Source organism: Moschus berezovskii, chromosome 22, assembly GCF_049115385.1.
Source record: "Moschus berezovskii isolate FMDL1 chromosome 22, NW_MosBer_1.0, whole genome shotgun sequence".
Classification (NCBI taxonomy): domain Eukaryota; kingdom Metazoa; phylum Chordata; class Mammalia; order Artiodactyla; family Moschidae; genus Moschus; species Moschus berezovskii.
Window position 1 is genome coordinate 7598913 of NC_142481.1, and position 21639 is coordinate 7620551.

At 59.1% G+C, this 21639-nt stretch overlaps 2 protein-coding genes across 11 annotated transcripts in view; one reads left to right on the forward strand and one right to left on the reverse strand.

Moving 5' to 3' along the window:
* The window catches only part of IL4I1 (interleukin 4 induced 1), a 34130-nt gene extending 23271 nt beyond the window's left edge, over positions 1 to 10859 (forward strand). For 2 of the 10 annotated variants that reach the window (XM_055411536.2, XM_055411535.2), the window contains exons 2-9: positions 452 to 2486; positions 5755 to 5795; positions 5892 to 6130; positions 6797 to 6909; positions 7480 to 7681; positions 8970 to 9038; positions 9365 to 9501; positions 9895 to 10859. In XM_055411536.2, the coding sequence (XP_055267511.2) occupies positions 2338 to 2486; positions 5755 to 5795; positions 5892 to 6130; positions 6797 to 6909; positions 7480 to 7681; positions 8970 to 9038; positions 9365 to 9501; positions 9895 to 10843 (1899 nt within the window). In that variant the 5' untranslated portion in view covers positions 452 to 2337 and the 3' untranslated portion in view covers positions 10844 to 10859. The other 8 variants (XM_055411537.2, XM_055411538.2, XM_088830026.1 and 5 more) reach the window with 8 other exon arrangements.
* Positions 10860 to 11100: 241 nt separating this feature from the next.
* TBC1D17 (TBC1 domain family member 17) lies at positions 11101 to 21450 on the reverse strand. The gene is made up of 17 exons (XM_055411548.2): positions 21313 to 21450; positions 20773 to 20871; positions 20491 to 20565; positions 18025 to 18148; positions 17068 to 17275; positions 16523 to 16634; positions 16271 to 16429; positions 15847 to 15975; positions 15662 to 15765; positions 15118 to 15212; positions 14607 to 14723; positions 14411 to 14511; positions 14228 to 14327; positions 12804 to 12901; positions 12533 to 12649; positions 11958 to 12044; positions 11101 to 11868 (listed from the first exon to the last, which is right to left on the reverse strand). Exons 1-17 carry the CDS (start codon positions 21331 to 21333, stop codon positions 11659 to 11661), a joined length of 1956 nt encoding a protein of 651 aa, XP_055267523.2. The 5' UTR covers positions 21334 to 21450; the 3' UTR covers positions 11101 to 11658.
* Between the last annotated feature and the right edge of the window lie 189 nt (positions 21451 to 21639).

A 21639-nucleotide genomic window follows, 5' to 3' on the forward strand; every position in this document is an offset into this window, starting at 1 on the left:
AAACAGAGTTCCTGGCCGTCCAGTGATTGAAAGATTGAAAGACTTTGACTTTCAGTACAGGGGTGTGGGTTCCGTCCATTGTAGGCAGCTAAGAGGCCACACGCCTTACAGCCTGGAAACCAGAATGTGGAACAGAAGCAACATGGTAACAAAAACTTTAAAATTGTTTCATATCAAAAAATCTTTTTAAAAGGATTGTAGTTCTAATATTTTCCTCCCACACCCCAAGGGGTCTCGCGCACAAGCCTTCTGAATTTCGCAGGTGGTTGTAATATTGGCACGACAGCCATGCAGGAGGGGTGATTCTGATACTCGGGCACCATGGGGAGAATGGCCACCAACGGCTTCCTGGGGGACCAGGGAGTCCCCAAGATTGCAACAGGGCCAGCTGCTGTGACTGGATGCCACCCCGTGATGCTGGCTTCATTGTAACTGCAGTTTCCCTTTCCAGGAAGAAAACACACAGATGCGTTTCCCTGTCAGTGCAGACACATGGCTTCTTAAGTTCCTCTTCACTCATTAACATGAAGACAAGTGTGGTGACTAAATTTGGAGTCAGAGGCTTTTAAAAAGGTGAATCTCTCTTCTCAGTAAGTGGTTACAGCATTTCTTTTCCCTATTTAGGGGAAAGAGTAGCAACTGGGGGTTTACAGTTATGAATTTTCATCTCCCAAGATGCCCTCAAGCAGCTTACTGCCCATCCCCTTCCCCGGGAGAACGCCCCTGCCTCCCCTGGCACCACTGGGCATCAAAAAGTCAGTGTTTGAAACATTTCCCAAGGGACAGCAGCCTTGATCTCCAGCGGGAGGTTGAAACAAATGATCCCCAAGCAGTGGTGTGCTGGTCAGTGTTTTAGCAGTTCCTCCAGGGTCAGAGGTAGGACGTGCCCATTTCCACGGTGTGAATTCTCCCACTGTGGATGATTTCAAGCCACCAGGATGAAGTTGGCGAACACGAATTTGGGAAATGGACGTACCCTGTGTAGATAGAACTAGTTTACCTGGAGAGTATATGTGTAATAGTAAAAGGTAATCAATACTTAAGGGATGGGTTTTGTGTTTTATCCTTGTTTTTAATAAGACTCATTGTAAATGTTTTCATCTTTTAATAATGGTTCACAAACCAAAACCGCAAAGAGATCTGCAAATTAAATGGCCCTCATGAAAAGGTGTGAGCCAGCTCTGGCACACCACCACTCCCAAGGTTTTCAGTCAACCTTGAAATCGCCTGGGTGCTTTGAAAATCTGCCCTCCTGGGACTTCCTCAGTGGTCTGGTGGTTAAGACTCTGCTTCTGCTGCAGGAGCCACAGGTTCAATCCCTGGTCAGGGAAGTTACGCTGCTGCACAATGTGGCCAAAAACAGCCCAAGTCTTCCTTCAGACCAGCAGCTGTCTGCAGAACGTCCCAGGAACGAGTTGCCTCACCCTCACAAGTCAGGTCCACTCATGGGCACCACCCAGCCCTAACTGTCCCGAGCTGCCCCTTCGCCTGTCTGCCCTCACACACCTCAGCCCTGGTCCCTTTGGACTCGTGCCTCACCTGGGCACTGCCCACACCTCACCTCAGACACCATCCTGGTTCAGCCCCATGACGTCCAGAAATGTCCTTGAGGCAGAGATCAGATCTGGTGGGCTGCTCTGCCGGGCTCAGGCCAAGCCTGGGGACATGAGGTCACATCAGATCCCCACAACTTTCCCAGTTCTGTGAACACAGACCCCAAATCCACTGAGCTGAAAGTGACAATTACTGACAAGGTAGTATCAGATGCAGTGTGGGCTCTTTGAATGTTCAACTGTGTGGTGTTGCTTTAAAAAAAAAAAAACATGTTTTGAGTCAATCATGGAAGTATAAGCATTGATTTTATGTCGTTTTTAAATGTGATGATGATACTGGAATTTTAGTAAAAAGCAAATAGTTTTTATATCTTTCAGAGCAGAGGTTGGCAAACTACGGCCCCACTTCCTGTTTCTGTAAAAGTTTGCCAGTCCCTGGCTTATAGAAACACCCTCAAGCATTTACCTCCAAAATGATAGTAATGTCTTAAAGTAATCCAGTTGGGGAAGGGAAAGTGTCAATGAAATAAGACTAGGAGGTGATAAAGGCACCTGGCTTCATCATCCTTAGTCTCTCTGTTTTCATTCATATTTGAAATTTCTCATAACAAAAAGCTTTCCAGACAGGAGGGCCTACACTCCACAGCCTCCCAGCTGCTCCAATCCCACACCAGGACCCTGGCATCTCCAGTCTAACAGGGGAAACAGGACAGAGCCAGAGCCAATCACCCCGGTTTTACCCTCGCCCGACGATGACATCCGTCCCGGGCTAACCAGAAAGGCCATGGGCGCTGAGAAAGCCTGCCAGAGCCAGCCATGCAGTGAGTGCCCCCACAGTAGACCTGGGGTTCTGGAAACCGGGGAAGGAGTGGCAGGGTGCCCTAAGGGAAGGGGCTCCTGTCTACTGGTCAGGCCAGAGATCAGGGGCCTCAGGTAAGTCTGTCTGCCCTCCACTCTCCGTGACTCCCTCCTGGGGCCCTTGGCATCCCCTGGGTAGGCCCTGCCCTCCTCTGAAACATGGTGGAAGTTTTAATACTGACCATGCTGAGTCTTGGGCTTCCCCGGTGGCTCAGTGGTAAAGAACCCACCTGCCAATGCAGAAGATGCAGGTTCAACCCCTGGGGGTCGGGAAGATCCCCTGGAAAAGGAAATGACAACCCATTCCACTATTCTTGCCTGGGAAATCCCATGGACAGAGGAGCCTGGCAGACTGTAGTCCATGTGGTCTCAGAGTCAGACACAACTGAGCAGCTAAAGAACAACTCGGGGTCTTTGAACTGACCCAGAGGAAAGAACATATGTGAGGGTCTAGCCCTGTCCCCCACCCATCTCTGTGGCCACTGTCACTGTTGGCTCTCCTGAGGGGCCGTGGAGGCTCCTGGGGGGACAGAGCCAGGTCTCTGGCTGCTCCAGAGGTGACCTAATCCCATTAGAACTGTCATCGAGGTTCCAGAAGCAAGTCAAATAAGGCAGGGGCTTTCTCCCAAAAGACAGTTTTTATCTGAGAGGGTTGACATTGTTTTTTAGAAACACCAAAAGCACCTCCAAATCAACTGAAGCAACCAGTACTGGATTTGGTGGGCGGCCTGGTGTGTTTTGTGCCTCCTGCTCACAAGCTTGGGAAACCCAAGCTAATCCAACCCCCATTTTCCTGCCCATAATTCTTACCCCGAAATCAACCCTAACATCTCTAATATTATCAGGAATGACCCTGGGAGGTCCCATTTCTACCCAAGCAATCCCCAAATGACTCAATCTCTTAACCCCAAAGTAACCTGGACTATCCAGCCTTCCACCACTTCTCCTGCCAGGTGTTGCCTGGACTACATCTGGCTGCTCTTGGGCATTTGACCCAACATCATCCAAACCCTCGCCCCATGCCTCCCCCCAGCCTGGGGATGCAGACACGGGTGGGGGTTAAGCCTTGAGGGACAGGGTGCTGCTGGCATCCAGAGGCCAGTGGCGCTCCGCTCACATCCTGCAGTGCACAGGACCATCCCACAAAGATGGTCCCAATGGCCAGCCGTCCCCAGTCCACCAACCTGAGCTAATAACCAAGTGGCTGAGAACACCACCTGGACAGCCCAGACACGCCCTGGAGCCCCTTGGCTCCGCTGCCTCCACCCTTTCTGCGTCTGTGTTCCTGCCGCTTCCTTTCTCTGTGGGGCCATCGCTGAGCTGTTTGGCCGTAGAGCAGAGGGGCCTCTGGGCAGGGCACGGGGACCTGAGATCAGCCGGACTCCCAGCACTGCCGTTCCCCACGGGGGTCCCCGGTGCAAATGCCCACCCCCGCCCCATCAGGGCCGTCCCACCCTCCAGGTACTGAAGGGAGCCGCGGACTCTGCGATGGGAAGGCCTGCCAGCTCTGGGACCTTGGGCAGGTCCTGGGGCACTCCCCGGTGGTCTCCTGTGAGCCTCAGATTCCTCCTCTGTCCAGTGCAAAGCTCTGATCACAGACCAGCTCAGAGAGGGGAGAGTCCCTCTCGCCACCAGTCTCTGTTGACTCGCCCTTGGCTTTCTCTGTCTCCAAGCCTCTGTCCAGTTCACTGATTCTGTTTCCTTCTTGGCCACACCTCCCCACCCACCCGTTTCTGATGCCTCTGACTCACTCTGCGCACTCCCCAACCCCCTACCTCCACCAGACCACATCCCTCTTTGATTTACGGTTTGGATTTTCCCGTCAGCTGCAAGGACCTGCCGCCCTCTGCCTTTCCTCCTCACCACCCACCCGCCTGCCCGGTGCTTTCTCCTCCAACCCCAAGAAAACTCCCCACAATCGCCTCTCCACCCCCGACCCTTTCAAGGGACCCACCGTGCATCCCCTTGGCTAAAGCCCCAAAGCCGTGAGCCAGGTGGGGGTTCCTCGGGGCAGGTCAGCCTCTTCTCTCTGCCTGCAGCTTACCTCTCAGAAGAGCACCCACAGGCAGCAGGTGGTGATGGCCGAAGGCAGGGGCAGACAGAAGCACCCGAGCGGTTGCTCTGAGGTGCCCCCTCCTCCACGCCCTGGCCTGAGTGAAGCGTCACAGTGGTTTCCAGTGCAGGCGCAGGGAGCGCTCCTGGCGCAGGGCTGGGGTTGAGGGGTCCTCACTGAGTCCCCCTGGGCTCCCCCTGTGGCAGCACTCATTGGCATTCCCAAGAAGCAGCTTTTAGTCCTGACCCCAGGGGGCTGTTACTGGCCGCGACCTGGATTCACTGCCTGTTCCTACCAGCGCTGCAGTGGCCCCCACTTGACAGATGCTGTCCCAAGCCACAAAGAAGGGAAGCCCTTCCCCAAGTCTCCGCTGGCAGGTGCCGGCTCAGGACCCAGGCAGGCTGGTCCAGAGCTCGCACTGCTGCCCACGGGTCCCCCTGCAGTGCCCATTTCACTAAGCGGGAAACTGAGGTTCAGGGCGGCCACATGGGATGGGAGGAAGCCAGCGAGGACCCTCCAGGGCACCAAGATGGCTGACACCCAGGAGGACTCAGGACAGGACTCAGCTGTCCCTGGGAGCAAGCTGCCCCAAGGCCAGAAATGCACCTGCCCCCGCTTCCGCCCCCGCCTTGATAAGGAGGCAGAGCAGAGGGCAGGCCCAGGGGCCAGCTCAGGAGGACCAGGGGCTTAGAGCGGGCCGGGGGCAGCCCCCATGCTCAGCACGGTCACCTGAGCGTGTACTTGCAGCCGCCCAGCTGCCCCTGAACCATCTGCGGCAAGAGGAAGAAAACAGATTGATATGCTCCCCCCGCCCCCACCCACTTCAGCCTCGACTAGACTCTGAGCATCTGACCCGCCGTCCAGGAACGGAGTTTCATTTCCCACAGCTGGGTTTCCCAAAAGGGAGGGGAGGGCGGGGTGCCACTGGGTTAAAGGCCAGCGAGGGGCCGCGGCGGCAGGCAGGCAGACGAGCAGAGGGGCCGCAGGAGAGAGAGGTGGCAAGGAGGCTGCGGACAGACGGGGCCCCACAGACCCAGACGGGACAGGGAGACGGTGAGCCAGGCTGAGGGGGAGCAGCAGAGACCAGAGGAGGTGAGACAGAGAGGACAGAGGAGAGAGGCAAGTCAGGAGGGCAGCGCTGGGCAGGGGCCGGGAGCCGGCCAGCCCAGGGTTAGGGGGCGCACACAGCCCTAGGGGCTAGGGCTGAGGTGGGAGCCGGCAGCCCGCAGCGGACCAGGCTGGGGGGACGCAGGCTTCTGTTACAGCGGCCTTGCTTCCCCTCCGACCCAGACACATCTCCCACCCAGACACGAGAGTCATGGAGCCCTTGGGTAAGTCGGACGGGAGGGGGAAGAACCCGCTTTGCCCCACCACCCCTGTCCGCGCACCTGCCGACCTGCCCACTGACCCTGTCCTCCTCCCCCCAGCCTGGCGCCTCCTCTCCCTGGTCCCCGTCTTCTTCAGCCTGGCGGCCTCCCTGGACTGGCAGACGGCCCACATCTATGACCCCTTCGAGAAATGCATGCACGACCCTGACTACGAGCAGCTGCTCAAAGTCGTGACCTTGGGCCTCAATCGGACCTTGAAGCCCCGGAGGGTGGTTGTGGTTGGTGCGGGCGTGGCCGGGTTGGTGGCCGCCAAGGTGCTCAGCGATGCTGGACACAAGGTGAGCAGTGATGCTGGAGGTCTACCTCGAGTCTTCCCTGCTGCAGCTGGGAGTCCTGGCTGGAGGGACCCGGCCTCGGCCCTACTGAGGGGGGTTGGGGGGAAGGGGAGCGGGAGTTCTGCTTTCCTCGTGGTCTGGGGGTCGGGGGCCTGGAACCCTCTGCAGTAACATGAAACCCAGAGGGATCACGCATGTCTGCGCTGAGAAACCTTTGACTTTCCCCGCCCCACTCTCATCCTGGAGGGAAGTCCCTGGAAACCTCTGCCCAGCTTCTGGGGGGGATTTGTGTTGGTGGAGAGGGAGGGAGAGCACAGACAGGGGAAGTGCCACCTGAAGTCGCACCACTGTCCCCTCACTGAATGCAGGAATGAGTATGCGCCGGGCCAGTGGCTTCAGTCCACCCAAGGACTCGCCCCACTGCCTTAGCCGGGAAGTCCCTCTGAAGTGCGGCCTTCTGCTGCAATCTGGAAACCAGCCGTCACATTGCACACATTCACTGTGACCTCCTGTTCTCCCGCCAGCCCCTCCCCTCCCCATAAAAAAGGCTCCTCTGGTCTCCATCTATGCTGCTGTGGGGATGGAAGGCGGGGTACAGGGGGGCTGCCACAGAGTGGAGATGGGGGCCACTGGGAAGAGCTGAAGGACCTGCTTGCCGCCTCTCCCCAGGTCACCATCCTGGAGGCAGACAACAGGATTGGGGGCCGCATCCTCACCTACCGCGACCGGAAGACAGGCTGGATTGGGGAGCTGGGGGCCATGCGCATGCCCAGCTCGCACAGGTGAGGCCGGGCCTGGCAACCAGGCAGGTGCGGGGCCACCCCAGCACCCCCCACCCCAGCCCCGAGCCCAGGTTCAGCAGGAAGTTCAGCTCCATCACTCCTCCACAGACCAACCCAGACCCCAAACTTGCCGCCCTGGTCAAGTCGGCCCTAGATTCCACCCCCAACTCTGTCCTCCCGGCCTCCAGCCCCACCACCGCACCCCTGAAGCACTCAGGCCACCGTGTCCAGCCCTTCCAGACCCCCAGCTCTGTCCTCCCCGACCCTGGTCCTTTCCCCACCCCCAGCTCCCACCCCCATCCAGCCCACTCTGTCACTATTCCACTTCATCCCTAGTGAAGAGCCCTGAACTCCCACTCCAAACCCAAACCCTCTGCCTTCCAGCCTTGTTCCCATTTCAGTCCCTGGTCCCTGGCACTGAGGACCCCCAATCTAGCCCTGCCCCAGGCTTATGCCCATCCCCAAACCCCATATCCAGCTGGCCACCTACCCCCTTCCCTTCCCCAAGCCTCACTGGGGAGAGGGGTCCCCGCCCCCGCCGGACCCTCACGGGCACCTCCACCCCCTCAGGATCCTCCACGAGCTCTGCAAGAGCCTGGGCCTCAACCTGACCAAATTCACCCAGTACGACGAAAACACGTGGACAGAGGTGAACGAGGTGAAGCTGCGTAACTACGTGGTGGAGAAAATGCCTGAGAAGCTAGGCTACAAGCTGAACCCCAAGGAGAAGGGCCGCTCGCCCGAAGAAATCTACCAGATGGCTCTCAACAGGGTAGGCGGTGTGTGGCCCTGCAGCCCCGTTCCCCTGGCCCGCCCTCCCATGCCCACATGCCTCCTCCTGACCTGGCTGCCGTTTTCCCGTTCCTTCTGGTCTCCCGTCCCTGGCTCTTTGGTCTTCAGGCTCCCCTTAAATACTGCTGACCCCCATCTCCCATCCCCTTCTCAGTGGCCTGCACTACCTCAAGGATGGGCACTTAGTGGAGGCCTTTTCTGTGTCCTGGCACTGCCCAGTTTAGGGAGTCCAGGAAAACATGAGGGGAAGGGTGAGTGTGAGTGAAGGGACACCTCCTTCGGGGAGTTCCCTGGCCACCTGGGAGAAGCCAGGTGGACAAAGGAGAGGGCTGAAATCAGAGTGGGCAGGAGGCTTCCGGGGCGGGAACAGAGCGGTGAACGATGGACACTCAGGTGCCCAGCAGAGATGACATGGGGGAGCAGCAGCAGGGGCGTGCAAGTGGGGGGACCAGAGGGTGGTCTGGGCACAGGACACTGCACTGTAGACCGGAGCTGCCCTAAGGGATGGGGACCAAGGGCCTGGCAGCCACCTTGAACACCAGACTGAGGGCTGGAACTCCGTGGCTGCAGGCACTGGGGAGCCGCGGGAAGGCTGGGGCAGGGGAGGTGCCAAGAATAACACCCCGTGAGCAGTCATGCCCTGTCAGGGCTGATGGGTGCAGCAGGAGGGGCTCAGCTTCTGTCTGGCTGCACGGCAATCCAGATGACAAATAAATGGCAACCCACTCCAGAACTCTTGCCTGGAAAATCCCATGGATGGAGGGGCCTGGTGGGCTACAGTCCTTGGGGTCACGAAGAGTCGGACACGACTGAGTGACTTCACTTTCACTTTTCACTTTCACACATTGGAGAAGGAAATAGCAACCCACTCCAGTGTTCTTGCCTGGAGAATCCCAGGGACGGGGAGCCTGGTGGGCTGCCGTCTATGGGGTCGCACAGAGTCGGACACGACTGAAGCGACTGAGCAGCAGCAGGACACAGGGCCGACTGACACCGGCTCCATCCCTGCCTGTGAGGAGCGTGGGAGCTGGACGGGCAGTTAGAATAACACCCAACCGGGGCTGTGTGACGCTATGACTCGAAAGACTTCCCAGGGGGAGACACTGAGTTGCGGTGGAGGGTAGAGCGGAGGGCACAGCGTGGGCAACATCCTGGCAGCTTGAATGAGAACAGTAAATAGGGAGCAAACAGCTGTGGGCAACGGAAGTGGGCAGGGCCTCCCTGGTCCTATCCCCACAGCTCAGCACCGTCTGCTTGTCCCACCACAGGCCATCAAAGATCTCCGGACACTGGGCTGCAAGAAGGCAATGATGAAGTTTGAAAGGCACACGCTCCTGGTGAGTGGGGGCCTCCGTGTCGCTATCTGAGCGGGAGTCGGACAAGGAGGGTGCTCCTGGAGCTTAGGCTCCGGCGGAGTCAGAAGGCGGGAACCGGGGATGCCGGGCTTGGGCTTGCCACCACCTCGTTTCCTGACGAGGCTGGACACGCCTTTCTCTGGGCTTTGGTTTCGTTCATCTGTCACAAGAAGGGGGAGCGTATCGCCAAGGTCCAGGGAACCGACACTAAAGCGAGAGGCTCCGCGGGAAGCGGCCCCTCGGGGAGTAGGAACGGAGCCGGCCGGCCTGGCCTGCCTGGGTGTTGACCCGGGCCGCGCCGTCCCCAGGAATACCTCCTCGGGGAGGGGAACCTGAGCCAGCCGGCCGTGCGGCTCCTGGGAGACGTGATGTCCAAGGACGGCTTCTTCTATCTCAGCTTCGCCGAGGCCCTGCGGGCACACAGCTGCCTCAGCGACCGGCTCCGGTGAGACTGCGGGGCGGCTCCGGGCGGCCAGAAGTGGGCGGGGCCGGTGGGGCGGTCCGCAGAGGGGGCGGGGCCGGGATAGGGCGGGGAGACACCCCAGGTCCCGCCTGCACTCTCCCGGGCCCTCTGGAGGAAGGAAGGTTCCCGGAGAGGGGCGTGGTCCCCTTTGGGGAGGGGCGTGGTCCAGAGGGGCCGAGACGGCGTGTCCGGGTCACACCGCTCTGCCTCCCGGCCTCGAGGGACGTCGGGGACTGGCGAGGGCGGTGGTAGACGCGGGGGCGAGGAATTAAAGGGAACCGGCAGGTGAGACCTGGACCGGGGAGCGCCCCGGGATGGGGGCCGCTGGGGAGGGGCGGGGCCCGAGAGCCCGTCACGCTCGCGCCCCGCCCGCAGGTACAGCCGCATCGTGGGCGGCTGGGACCTGCTGCCGCGCGCGCTGCTGAGCTCGCTGTCGGGGCCGGTGCTGCTGCACGCGCCCGTCGTGGCGATTAAGCAGGGCTCGCGCGAGGTGAAAGTGCACATCAGGTCCTCGCGCCGGACCCGGAATCTGAAGTCCATGATGGCCGACGTGGTGCTGCTGACTGTGAGCGGGCCGGCGCTGCAGCGCATCGCCTTCACGCCGCCGCTGACGCGCAAGCGGCAGGAGGCGGTGCGCGGGCTGCACTACGTGCCGGCCACCAAGGTGTTCCTGAGCTTCCGCCGGCCCTTCTGGCACGACGAACACATCGAGGGCGGCCACTCGAACACCGACCGCCCGTCGCGGGTGATCTTTTACCCGGCGCCGGGCGACGGCGCGCTGCTGCTCGCCTCGTACACGTGGTCGGACGCGGCGGCCCCGTTCGCCGGCCGGAGCCTGACCGAATCGCTGCGCTTGGCGCTCGACGACGTGGCGGCGCTGCACGGGCCCATCGCGTACCGACTCTGGGACGGCACCGGTATCGTCAAGCGCTGGGCGGAGGACCCGCACAGCCAGGGCGGCTTCGTGGTGCAGCCGCCGACGCTCTTTCAAAACGACAAGGACGAGGGGCGGGAGTACGACTGGTCAGTGCCCTATGGCCGCGTCTACTTCGCCGGCGAGCACACGGCCTACCCGCACGGTTGGGTGGAGACGGCAGTCAAGTCGGCGCTGCGGGCCGCGGTCTTGATCAACAGTCGGATCTCTGGCTCTGGCTCTAGCAGCAAACTGAAGGAGCCCCGGATCATCAACAAGGTGGGGCATGGGCACCTGGCGCCCGCTCACCACCACTACCGGTGCCCCTTCGAAAGTGGGCAGGGCACCCACTCTCCAGCCTTACATGCGGTAACCGCCGCGCACTCGACCCTAAAGAAGAGCCAGGATTAAAGTACTTTTGCAATCAGCCGTGTGGTCCCGCCCCCTCCCTGGCTCAGTCGTTTCCCCAGTTCGCAGGGAGGAGAACCGGGAGCCTTCGCGCTGTGCCTGTCCGGGAGCTCCGGAAGCGGTCCTCTTCCTTCCTGCGCCGTGGGGCTCCATTTGGGGTAGTAGGAGGTACAGGATGGACACTGCTTTGCACTGGTAAATGGTGGTAATCATAGTAAACGACACCGATGGATCCTTATGCAAGTAACAAAAAGCCCATCTGACAGGGGGTGAAACACGAGTTTATTTTTCTCATAACAAGAAGCTGGTAGGCAGGGCCCCAGCAAGCAGCTCCACAGGCCCTCCCATTGAGTTAGGTCCGGGATGTACCCCAGTTCATCTACTACGTGGCGGCTGCACACCAGTACCCCATCCTGGCTCCTCCAAAAACCCCAAATTCAGGCAGGTAAGGGAGCCCTGCCTCCACAAGCCCCCACCACTCACCCACCCCCAAGGGGCTGCCTCTTACACCTCATCGGCCAGATCAGGGTCACAGCGGTCAGACATCGACTCTGCAGAGCAGTCTGGGGAGACCATGAGCCGCCACCACCCGCCTCCCCATCCAGGGCCAAGCCAGAGTGGTGGCCGCCTCCACCCTCTGGAGGCCACCTGGACAGGAAAGTGTCAGTTTCAAGAAATCAGCGGAGAGAAGGGAGGCGCGGGTGGAGGGCCCCGCCCCTCTGCTCCTGCGTCCCCAGACTCCAGCAGGGGAGGCGTCGTGGAGCGGGAGCTGGATAAAGTGTCCAGTCCTGTGGGGCTGCTGCGGTCACCCAGCGCGGTTACGAGTCGACGCCTTCCTCGTCGTCGTCCTCAGGCAGGATCTCCAGGCTGCTGTCAGGCTGCATGGCCGTGGCCGAGTCCGCGGGGGGCAGCGGGGCCGGTGGGGCCCGGGTGGGCGACAGTGGCAGTGGGGATGCAGCGGGCGAGGGGCTTTGGGGCTCCGCGGGCGACACCAAGCCTAGGACCTCCTGAACGTTGTGGGGTAGCTCCTGGAAGGGTAGGGGGTGGGGGGAGGAAGCTTCAAGTCAGAGGTTTCTTGGAGGCTGGGGGAGGGTATCGGGAGGGGTCAGCGACTCACCCGGCAGGCGCACAGCTGCCTGTACAGGGCCTCAGCCCGCGTCAGCACATCCTCCACGCTCAGCTTCATGGTCAGCTCGTTAATGTGCTGCGGGAGGCGGGGTGGTCAGGCCCGTCTGCTGGCCAGTACTCAACCACCACCGCCCCAGCCGCCTACTCTGTGCCTCTTGCTGGGGACACAGTGGAGAGAAGACACAAGGGGCTGGTCCTCTTAGGGTTCACCGTGGACCCCGGGGATCAAGAGAGGTCATGCTCTCAGGCTGCTTGCCAGGCATAGCATACAAGGAGGGGAAGGGCCCGCCCCACACTAATGCACTGGGGGAGGGGCGGGGAGCCCACTCCGGCAGGGGCCACATGCTCTCTGAGGGAGCCCGGGATAAGACTGGGTAGGAGACGCACAGAGGCGTCACCCAGCTGCCGTGCCCACAGCTTAGCTAACTACACTTTCAACAACCCTATTCTGAGGACCCACTGCCCAAAGGGACTGTGGCACAGGGGAGGTTCCTGCCTCCACGGAGCTCACACCCTGCTGATGTGCCTCCAGGGGAGAGGACTGGGAGGGAGCCAGGGTCTCACCTTGAGGATCTCATTGGAGCCGAAGCCGGAAAGCATGAGGGTGTCCCGCTCCATGTCCAGGATGGCGCAGGCCACCAGCAGGTGCAGATTGGGGCCAGGGAGCCCTGTCCACAGCACCTGGCGGTGGCCGAGGTGGGGGTCACTGGCAAAGCCTCCACCCCACCCAGGCCCCACCCAGGTCGGCCCCATGCCCTGCCCACCTCCCACCAAACTCCCCGCCCGCCCACCAGTCTCTCTGCCTCAGTTCTCCCCCTCAACCCGGCTGGCGCACCTCCCACAGCCGGAGGACATCCGGGAAGGGGAATTCCCTCTTGAACCAGATGAGCAGCCACCGGAAGCAGAAGCAGAGAGAACCAGAGTCCTGCGAGTCTGGAGATGGGGACAGCGGCGGGAGGGGCAATGCTATCAACTCCAATCCCGCTCTAATTCACAGGGCACCCGACGTTTGGACTGGACTCTAAGAAGTCACGCTGGGGCTAAGAACCCACACCAGTCTCACAAGTGGATGGAGAGCTCATGGGGGTGGAGGACGGGGTTGGGACGGAGGTGGGGGAAGCTGCTCCGGTCAGCAGAAACCTTTCCCATCCTGCCTTCCAGGCTCCAGATGTGAGGAGCCACCCCTGGTCTCCACTCTCATGTGGGAATTCAGTTCAGTTCAGTTCAGTCGCTCAGTCGTGTCCGTGGGAGGGAGGCAGTAAAACCAGTCCACTCAAAGGATGAAGAACAATCTGGTCAACACCCAAAGCTGGTGGGGAGGGGTGTGAGCAACCGGGCCCTGGTGTACACTGCTAGCAAAAATGTAAGCTGGCAGACCTTTCCAGGAAAGCAGTGATGGGGACAAATGTTTCAAAAGATGTAAAAATATGTGCGGATATAAATCATTTCTTGAAATTTAAAGACATTATCCCCAACACAGATTTATCATAGTGAAAAACTACAAACAACCGAAATGTGCAGCAGGTCAGGCTGAATCTACTCTGTACATCCTTGAACTGAACAGAGCACCACGTAGTCGATGAAACTGATGGTTCAGAAAACTTCCAAACGACACAGAGACGCAGCTGAGGCCCTAGTGTCGCTGAAAGTGGCATGTGCTTTCTAAGCCTTAGTTTTCTCTTCAGTGAAGTGAGACCAGCTATGTGTCCCCTCCCCAGCATGACCCTAAATTTCGGTGAAGAAATGTCTACCAATCAACCAGCTTATTTATCAGCATCTGCGTTCAAAAAGAACAGTTCTAGCAACAGCAACTTCAACTTCCTTTCCCTGAATTTCCTGCATTTTTTACATTGAACAAGTAATGCAGACAAATTTTAAAGCCAACAATGCTGCAGTCCCACCCCCAGGAGCCCAAAAAACCAGTTTCCAATCCCTGGCTCAGGGATGAGTGGAGATAAGAGCTAGATGGAGCTGGGAGTTGTGAGGAACCAGGCCCAGGTCCTTCATCTGAAAAGTGTAACTGCAGGACACAAAGGAGCCACCTCACTGGGCAGTGGGGACGTGGGGGGTGGGGAGGGGGGCGGGGGGTGCCCACATCTCCATTTATCGAGGTTTTGCTCCAAACCGCAGTCCTGCTTCTACACATCACTTCTGGGTTCTGGGGGGTTGTTTTCTCGTTTGGACCTCATCCACACGTCCACACGTTTGGATGTCATCTGTGGCCACACCATCTCCAGCCCCACCAGCCAAGACACGTACCCAGGAAGTCGCAGAGCGGCGGGTCCAGCACCCGGAGGAGCAGCAAGAGTTGCCCGAGCTGCCGCTTCATGGTCTCCTGACTCTCCTCGAAGTTCCCGTGCTGTGGGCAGAGGGCCTCATGAAGAGCCAGAGCCCCTGGGGCCTGCGAGGGGGCCCGCCTTCCACCCCTGCCCTGAGCCTCACCACGAGCTCCATGAAGCCGCAGAAACACCAGAAGGCGTCCACCTCATTCTGGGTGACGTAGAGGATCGGGGAGAGAAGGTCACTCATGCCCTGGACGTAGCCTGGGGGGACACGGGGTCAGGGCACAGCCCAGGCCTGCAGTGCCCCCGGCCCCCTGGAAGGCTGGCCCCCAGCCCCTCCCGGGACTGCGACGCACCGAGGTCGAAGTGGTACATGCAGTAGGTCAGGAGGATGTCATTCAGCAGGCCCAGCCCCGGGTTCTCGGGGCCCTCGTAGAACTTGTTGGTCCTATCGGTGCGGCTCACGTCCCGTTCTGCGAGGACAGGGGACAAAGTAAAGATGTAAAAGGAGCAGGGTCCGGTCCCTGCCGGCCGCCAGCATGCCTAGGCAGCTGTGGGCCCTCCAGAGAGTCTGGGCCGCTCCCACGGCGGGTGCTGCGCTTCATACTCACGGGCTGGCCATGCCCTCCCAGACACAGACAATCACCAAACCAGCGACAGGTGGGGACACGGCAGCCCAGAGAAATCACATCGCTTGCCAAAATCTCAGTGAATAGAGGGCAGATTTGAACCCAGGATGCCTGGACCGCCCCCTGCACCTCGCCTCGCCATCCTGGCCACTCACCCCTGCTTGCCCCCATCTTGCTCCCCCTCAGCTCTAGACGACCTCATTTCTGGCCTGGCACCCCCATCCCCGCCGCCACCCACCGATGAGGCTGCGGTATCCGTGTAGCAGTGAGTTCCTCCGCTCCTGCTCGGGGCTCACGGATTTCCACTGCAACTTCATGCGGAAGTACTCGTCCCTGAGGAGGGGGGAGAGGGGAGCAGTAAGGAAACCCCTGACGCCTCACACCACAGGGCTTAGCCCAGCTCACCACTGCACTTCCCCTCCACGGCGTCTCTCGGGACACAGGACACCCTTGTGGGCTTTTGCTCACAGGCTGTCAGCCCCAGTGGAGAGAAAGCCCCTGGGGCAGGGACCAGGACACACAGCAGAGGCACGAGATAAGCCAGGAGAGGTGGCCACACAGCGGGGAGGAAGCCCGCTGCACATCGGTGATATGGCATGGCCCAGGGATGCAAACGGCATCAGACACAGGCCCACTGCCTCCATCCCCCTGTGTGCAGGTTGATATCCCTGATCCCTTTGATCAAGGGATATGCTGTTGATCAAAAGCCTCCAGTGGACGCCAGAGGCTGGGGCGGTCAGGGGCTGAGCCTAGCAGGGCAGGGGCCGTGCCTTCTCACTCACGTTTTCTTGCGCATGTGGGCCTTGTGCTCCTCTGTCGAGCCCTCCCAGCTCAGGTACCCCAGGAGAAACTTCCAGGCCTCGCGCCGCAGGCTGGGGCTCAGACCCTGGAGGGCAGAGGTGGAGGGCAGCTCAGAGGGGCCTCCCCTTGGCTGCCCGCCGCCCTGCCCCCCAACCCGGCTCCTCACCCCTGAGAAGATGCGGGCTTTCAGCTCTGGGACCCGCTGCAGGTGGCCATCGGGGCCTATGTGGCCAGCCCACTCCTCCTCTGTGATGGGAGGCGCCCGCTCCACGGCCGGCCGTGGCCCCAGCTCCACCTGGGGAACACGAGGCGAGGCGGGTGAGTCCAGGGCCTCGGCCGCCCGGCAGCCACCAACCCCCTCCAAGGCATCTCAGAGCCTCTCTCAGCTGGACGGACACACAGAACATGCAGGGCTGGAAGCATCTCCTACATGGCTCAGTGAAAAGGCCCCGCCCATTAAACACAGGCGCCTCCTGCACAGCCCGTCAAGCCACCAGGTGAGGGTGATGCCGTCAGGATCTGAGCCTGGAGAGACGCGGCCCCAGGCCCAAGGTGGCCGCAAGAGCAGTGGCGACCACGCGGACACTCACACAGGAGATGACCTCGAACCCAGGCTCGGGCTCGTCGTCCGGGGCTGGGGGCAGGTCGGGGGAGGTCCCCTCCAGATGCGGCTGCAGGGCTCCCCGGAAGAAGTTGGTCACACGGGAGAAACTGCTGAAGGTGGTGGAGTAGGGGTCCTGGAGGAAGCGCTGGGGAGGGGGCGGAGGGGTGGTCACAGCCCAGCCACTGGCACGATCTGCCCCATGCTGCCCACGCCCGCTGGCCTGGCCCTGTGGACTCACAGACACCACGTTGGAGCTGTCCTGGTCGAAGAGCTGGAGGTGGTGGAAGGAGCTGGAGAGTGCAGAGGAGTCGTGGGGGAACACGAGATAGAGGCGGGAATCCTGCGGGGAGCTGCGGGGGGCAGCGGGGCGTGTGGGCGACCCCAGGCAGCGTCCTGACTGCCCATGGGGAACCCCCATCCCAGGCCTGAGACCACGACTGCACCCCAGGGGCGGCCCAGGGCTGGCCAATGAGGCCCTCTCACCGCCCAGCCAGGGTGACCGACTCGGGCACAGGCCACAGAGGGACAGCCCCAGGAAGTGCTGTGGGCTAGACGCGATTTCTGCCCCCGGGCCCCCCAGAAAGTGACACAAACTCAGAGGGAAAGGAGACCAACTCTTTCCGTGATCTGGGGCCCAGGTCCTGCCCAATGCCAAACTACCCTTTATCTTGGGGTTATACGTGCTACGCCCCTCAATTCTCTTTTTGTGCCCTGAAAATCAGTCTGGGTTGTATCTCCTTCCCAGCTGCGAGGGGTCAGGCTGTGGCCCGGGACCAGGCTCACCTGGCCAGGAGCAGGTAGCGGCTGAGGACGCGGAGCAGGGCACGGGTGCCCCCGCGGTGGAAGTGCAGGGCAGGCAGGGAGCCGCCAGCCTGCGTGACCAGCACCAGGTAGGCCCAGCTGAGGCCCGGCTTGGAACGGCGGATGGACCTGAGCTCCCCCAGACTCACCGAGAAGGCCCAGGAGCCCCGGGGGGAGCTGGGCTCTGCACCTGGAAGGGATGGGGAGTGGGAGTGGCTCAGGCATCTCCTGAGAGGCCTCCCCCAACCCCGGCCTCCCAGTCAACCCAGGCCCTCCAGGAAAGGACTGAGGAAAACAAGGGGAGCCCAGGGGAGACACATGCCTGCTCCAGAATCTCCCCGGGCTCCCTTCAACCCCTCAGGTCTATCCCCTGTGCCCTGTATGTCTCATCTCCCACCCTCTCTTCTCTCCAGACCCCACACTCAAGCCACAGGAAAAGGCTGCCGTTTCCCAGCGCCCCACACCTCTGGCCTTGCTGCGGCTGCCCTGTCTGTAGGGAGAGAAACTGCTCACGCGTCCCCAGAGCCGGGCTCTGACACCTCTTCCTGGAAAGCTTCTCCGTCCCCCAGGGGTGAGATACCTCCTCTGGTGCCCCAGCCCCCCGTGTGACTCCAGGATGGCCTGAATTACCCTGTCGCCCTGTGACTATTGCCCCACAGCCTGGAAGACTCCAGGGGCGGGACTTACATGGGAGTGCCCACAGTCAATCAGGGAGCCCAGGGTAGGGGTGGACCAGGCTGCATACCCTGGAGACGCTGGCCATGCTGGATGAGGCTGGCAACCACCCTGCACCCCATCCACTCTCCGGGGACTGGAAGCCAATGTGGGTGGCCATCTTGACTATGGGCAGCAAAGCCCATGGAGCCATGACCTCTGAGAGCAAGTCATGTGTCTCCACCTGCCCACCCACCCCCAAGCCTGGGCACCAGGTTAGTCTACCTCTCGTGGGCTCTGAGTGGCGGGGCCGTGGCCGCACGGTGCTGATGACAGCCCAGTCGGGTTCATAGCCGGGGTCAAAGGTCGGTTCCTCCTCAGAGGTACAGGAGTCACCCCCACTGGTGTCCTTGGGGGAAGACAGGAAAAGAAAGAAACTGAGGGACTATGGATTCAGAGATTCCAGATCTGAGCCTCGAGGCCACCCTGGGAGGTAGCCCCACTGAACAAAAAGAAACGAGGCATAAAGAGGGCACCGCACTTGCCCTCAGGGTCACCCAGCTCAGGAAATTCCTGATAAAAAGGCACCGACAGGAGTGAACATCCTATTCCGGCAAGCCTCTGGGTGCCATGAAGGGAAAGCCAAGGAACCGCACAAACATCTGCCCACAAGCTGCCAAACTAGTCCCTGGTTAGTTTCTGCTCTCCATCTTGTGACATGAAAAATTTTATACTTTTACCAACATTTACACAAAACAGTGATAATTAGTAGTGCTGTCAAATGTTTGCAGCTGTCCGTCTTACAGGCATACATTCAGTTCAGTTCAGTTCAGTTCAGTCGCTCAGTCGTGTCCGACTCTCCGCGACCCCATGAATCACAGCACGCCAGGCCTCCCTGTCCATCACCAACTCCCGGAGTTCACTCAAACTCATGTCCACAGAATCGGTGATGCCATCCAGCCATCTCATTCTCCGTCGTCCCCTTCTCCTCCCGCCCCCAACCTTTCCCAGCATCAGAGTCTTTTCCAGTGAGTCAACTCGTCGCATGAGGTGGCCAAAGTATTGCAGTTTCAGCTTTAGCATCAGTCCCTCCAATGAACATCCAGGATTGATCTCCTTTAGAATGGACTGGTTGGATCTCCTTGCGGTATAAGGGACTCTCAAGAGTCTTCTCCAACACCACAGTTCAAAAGCATCGATTCTTCGGCGGTCAGCCTTCTTCACAGTCCAACTCTCACATCCATACATGACCACGGGAAAAACCATTGCCTTGACTAGACGGACCTTGGTTGGCAAAGTAATGTCTCTGCTTTTTAATATACTATCAAGGTTGGTCATAACTTTCCTTCCAAGGAGCAAGCGTCTTTTAATTTCATGGCTGCAATCAGCATCTGCAGTGATTTTGGAGCCCAAAAAAACAAAGTCTGACACTGTTTCCACTGTTTTTCCATCTATTTCCCATGAAGTGATGGGACCAGATGCCATGATCTTTGTTTTCTGAATGTTGAGCTTCAAGCCAACCTTTTCACTTTCCTCTTTCACTTTCATCAAGAGGCTTTTGAGCTCCTCTTCACTTTCTGCCATAAGGGTAGTGTCATCTGCATATCTGAGGTTATTGATATTCCTCCCAGCAATCTTGATTCCAGCTTGTGCTTCTTCCAGCCCAGCGTTCCTCATGATGTACTCTGCATATAAGTTAAATAAGCAAGGTGACAATATACAACCTTGACGTACACCTTTTCCTATTTGGAACCAGTCTGTTGTTCCATGTCCAGTTCTAACAGTTGCTTCCTGACCTGCATACAGGTTTCTCAAGAGGCATACATTAGGATGGATTATAGCTCACTGAACACTATTGGCTGATTGGAGACAGGCACCTAGTTCTGGCCAAAGGCCTGGATACATCACTTCCAAAACGGACCATTTAACTTCCAGGGCAAGACTTCTAGAGACTTCCTTCTACCACTAGGAATGGAAACCTTTAGGGTGGTGGCTGCTCTAGCAGCATGCTTCCTTGAGTAATCATGATGAGTGGAGCTCTTTTGCCCACCTGAGATACACATGTAAAGTGAACAAAAACAGTTAAAAAGGCTGAAGCTCCAGCAGCCCTTTTGAACCACAAGGATACGTTGAGGATAGCTGCTGTATGCTGTGGATTACGAAGCAAAGCTGGAAGGAAGCTGAGTCACTGATACCATATGAACCTATACTGCTGCCTTCTGGGTTTGGAAAAAGAAAAATCAACTGCTATCTTGCCTAGACCATTGGCATTCCTGTTTCATTTACTAACACCCAAATGCACCTCCTAACCAATTCAGGAGGCTTCTGGGAAATCTCTTGCTTTTCCTGATGAGAAAGATAGATGTGACTGGTACCCTGCTGGCCCCCTTTTTCCTTTTTCTGCGCTTCTTCAAGTCCTTATGGGCTGAGAGCCCCTGGAAACTGAATCCACAGACTGAGTTGTCCTCTTCCACCTTGGCAGGGGTGTCCCAAGAAGCAAAGAGGAAGAGGAGGCAGGAGCTGTCTCCACAGCCACAAGTCGCATGGTGTCTGCTTTTTTTCCTTGAATAGGCCTCTTCAGCCTCATTTCACAGAGAAGAGGAAACCAAGGGGCAGAGAGAACTCAAGTCCCAACCAGGCTTATACATTCCCCAATGGTAGGTCTGGAATTCTACCCAAGTCCTTCAAATGCTTTCGACTGCTCTGACCTAGAAAAAAGCAAGCGGAAAAGGGGAAGCCAGGGAAGCCTACCTTCTTGGAGAAGAAGAATTGGGCGGAATCTCCAGCCTCCTCTATAGGAGCCCAGTGCAGGAGGATATCATTGTCCTGTGGGAAGGAAAGAGGGGTTGGAGAGGCTACCCTCCAAACTCCCCAAAGCTTATTTCCAAACTTCTTCCCAGTTCTGAACTCTCAGCCTTGGAAAGCCACCTCTCCTTCCTAAGATCCCATCGCTGACCTCCACGCTGTACTCCTGCAGGTGCCGCCCTCCATCCCGCTCTGGGCCTGCCCGAGCCCTGCTCTCTCTTGGCCCACCTTCTCCACAACACGGATGACGCCGGCGATGAGGGAGTCCGGGTCTTGGTGCTTCTTGGCACTGGTGTGCAGGTACACGCCTCCTTTCTCAAACACCACCTGGGAACGGATACCATTAAGGGGCGTGTCAAGGGGCGGGGCCCCAAAGAGAGCCAATGGGAACGGGCTCGGGGAGGAGCTATTCACCAGGGGGCGGGGCCCCGAGGTACCTTTACCTAGGGGACGGGGGTCGGCGAGGTGAAGCCTGAATACCGACCAGGCTTCTCTGGGACCCTGGAAGACGGGGAAGGGCAAAAGTGCATTCCAAAGAGGACGGGGCCCAGAAGAGCGCCTCAGCAGCCCAAGGGGCGGAGCTAAACGATAAGAGTCTCCCTAGGAAGTTGAAGGAAGGGATGACAGCGCGTTTATTAAGGGAATGGTGTGCTTGTTAAGGATGTGCCGGGGTCCCATAATCCCTGCAAGGCCTGAGAAAGAAGCAGGTCACCGGAGGGGGGAAGTTTCGCATCGACAGAAGAGAAAGAATGCGTCTCTGGTACTTACCCTATAGCCAGCTCCCTCCATAGCCGCGGCCGAGGCCCCACTGCCCCGGCCCCCTCCTTTTCCGGGTCAGCGTGCTGTCACATCCGGATTGGACACTCCCTGCAAGCCCAGACAGTGGTAGCGTCCCTATCTGTTGTAGAACAGGAGTGGGTGTAACCATTTTCCAGAATGGGGTGGTTGAGCTTGAACCACGAGGTTTTGAGTCACATGCTACAGACGCTAGAGGCGGAGCGGCCAGTGCGCAGGCGCAGTACTACATTCCTGCCCACGAAGTAAACAAGGGGGCGGGTCCAGGAGCTCCACCCCCTCGATCAAGCTGGCTCCTAG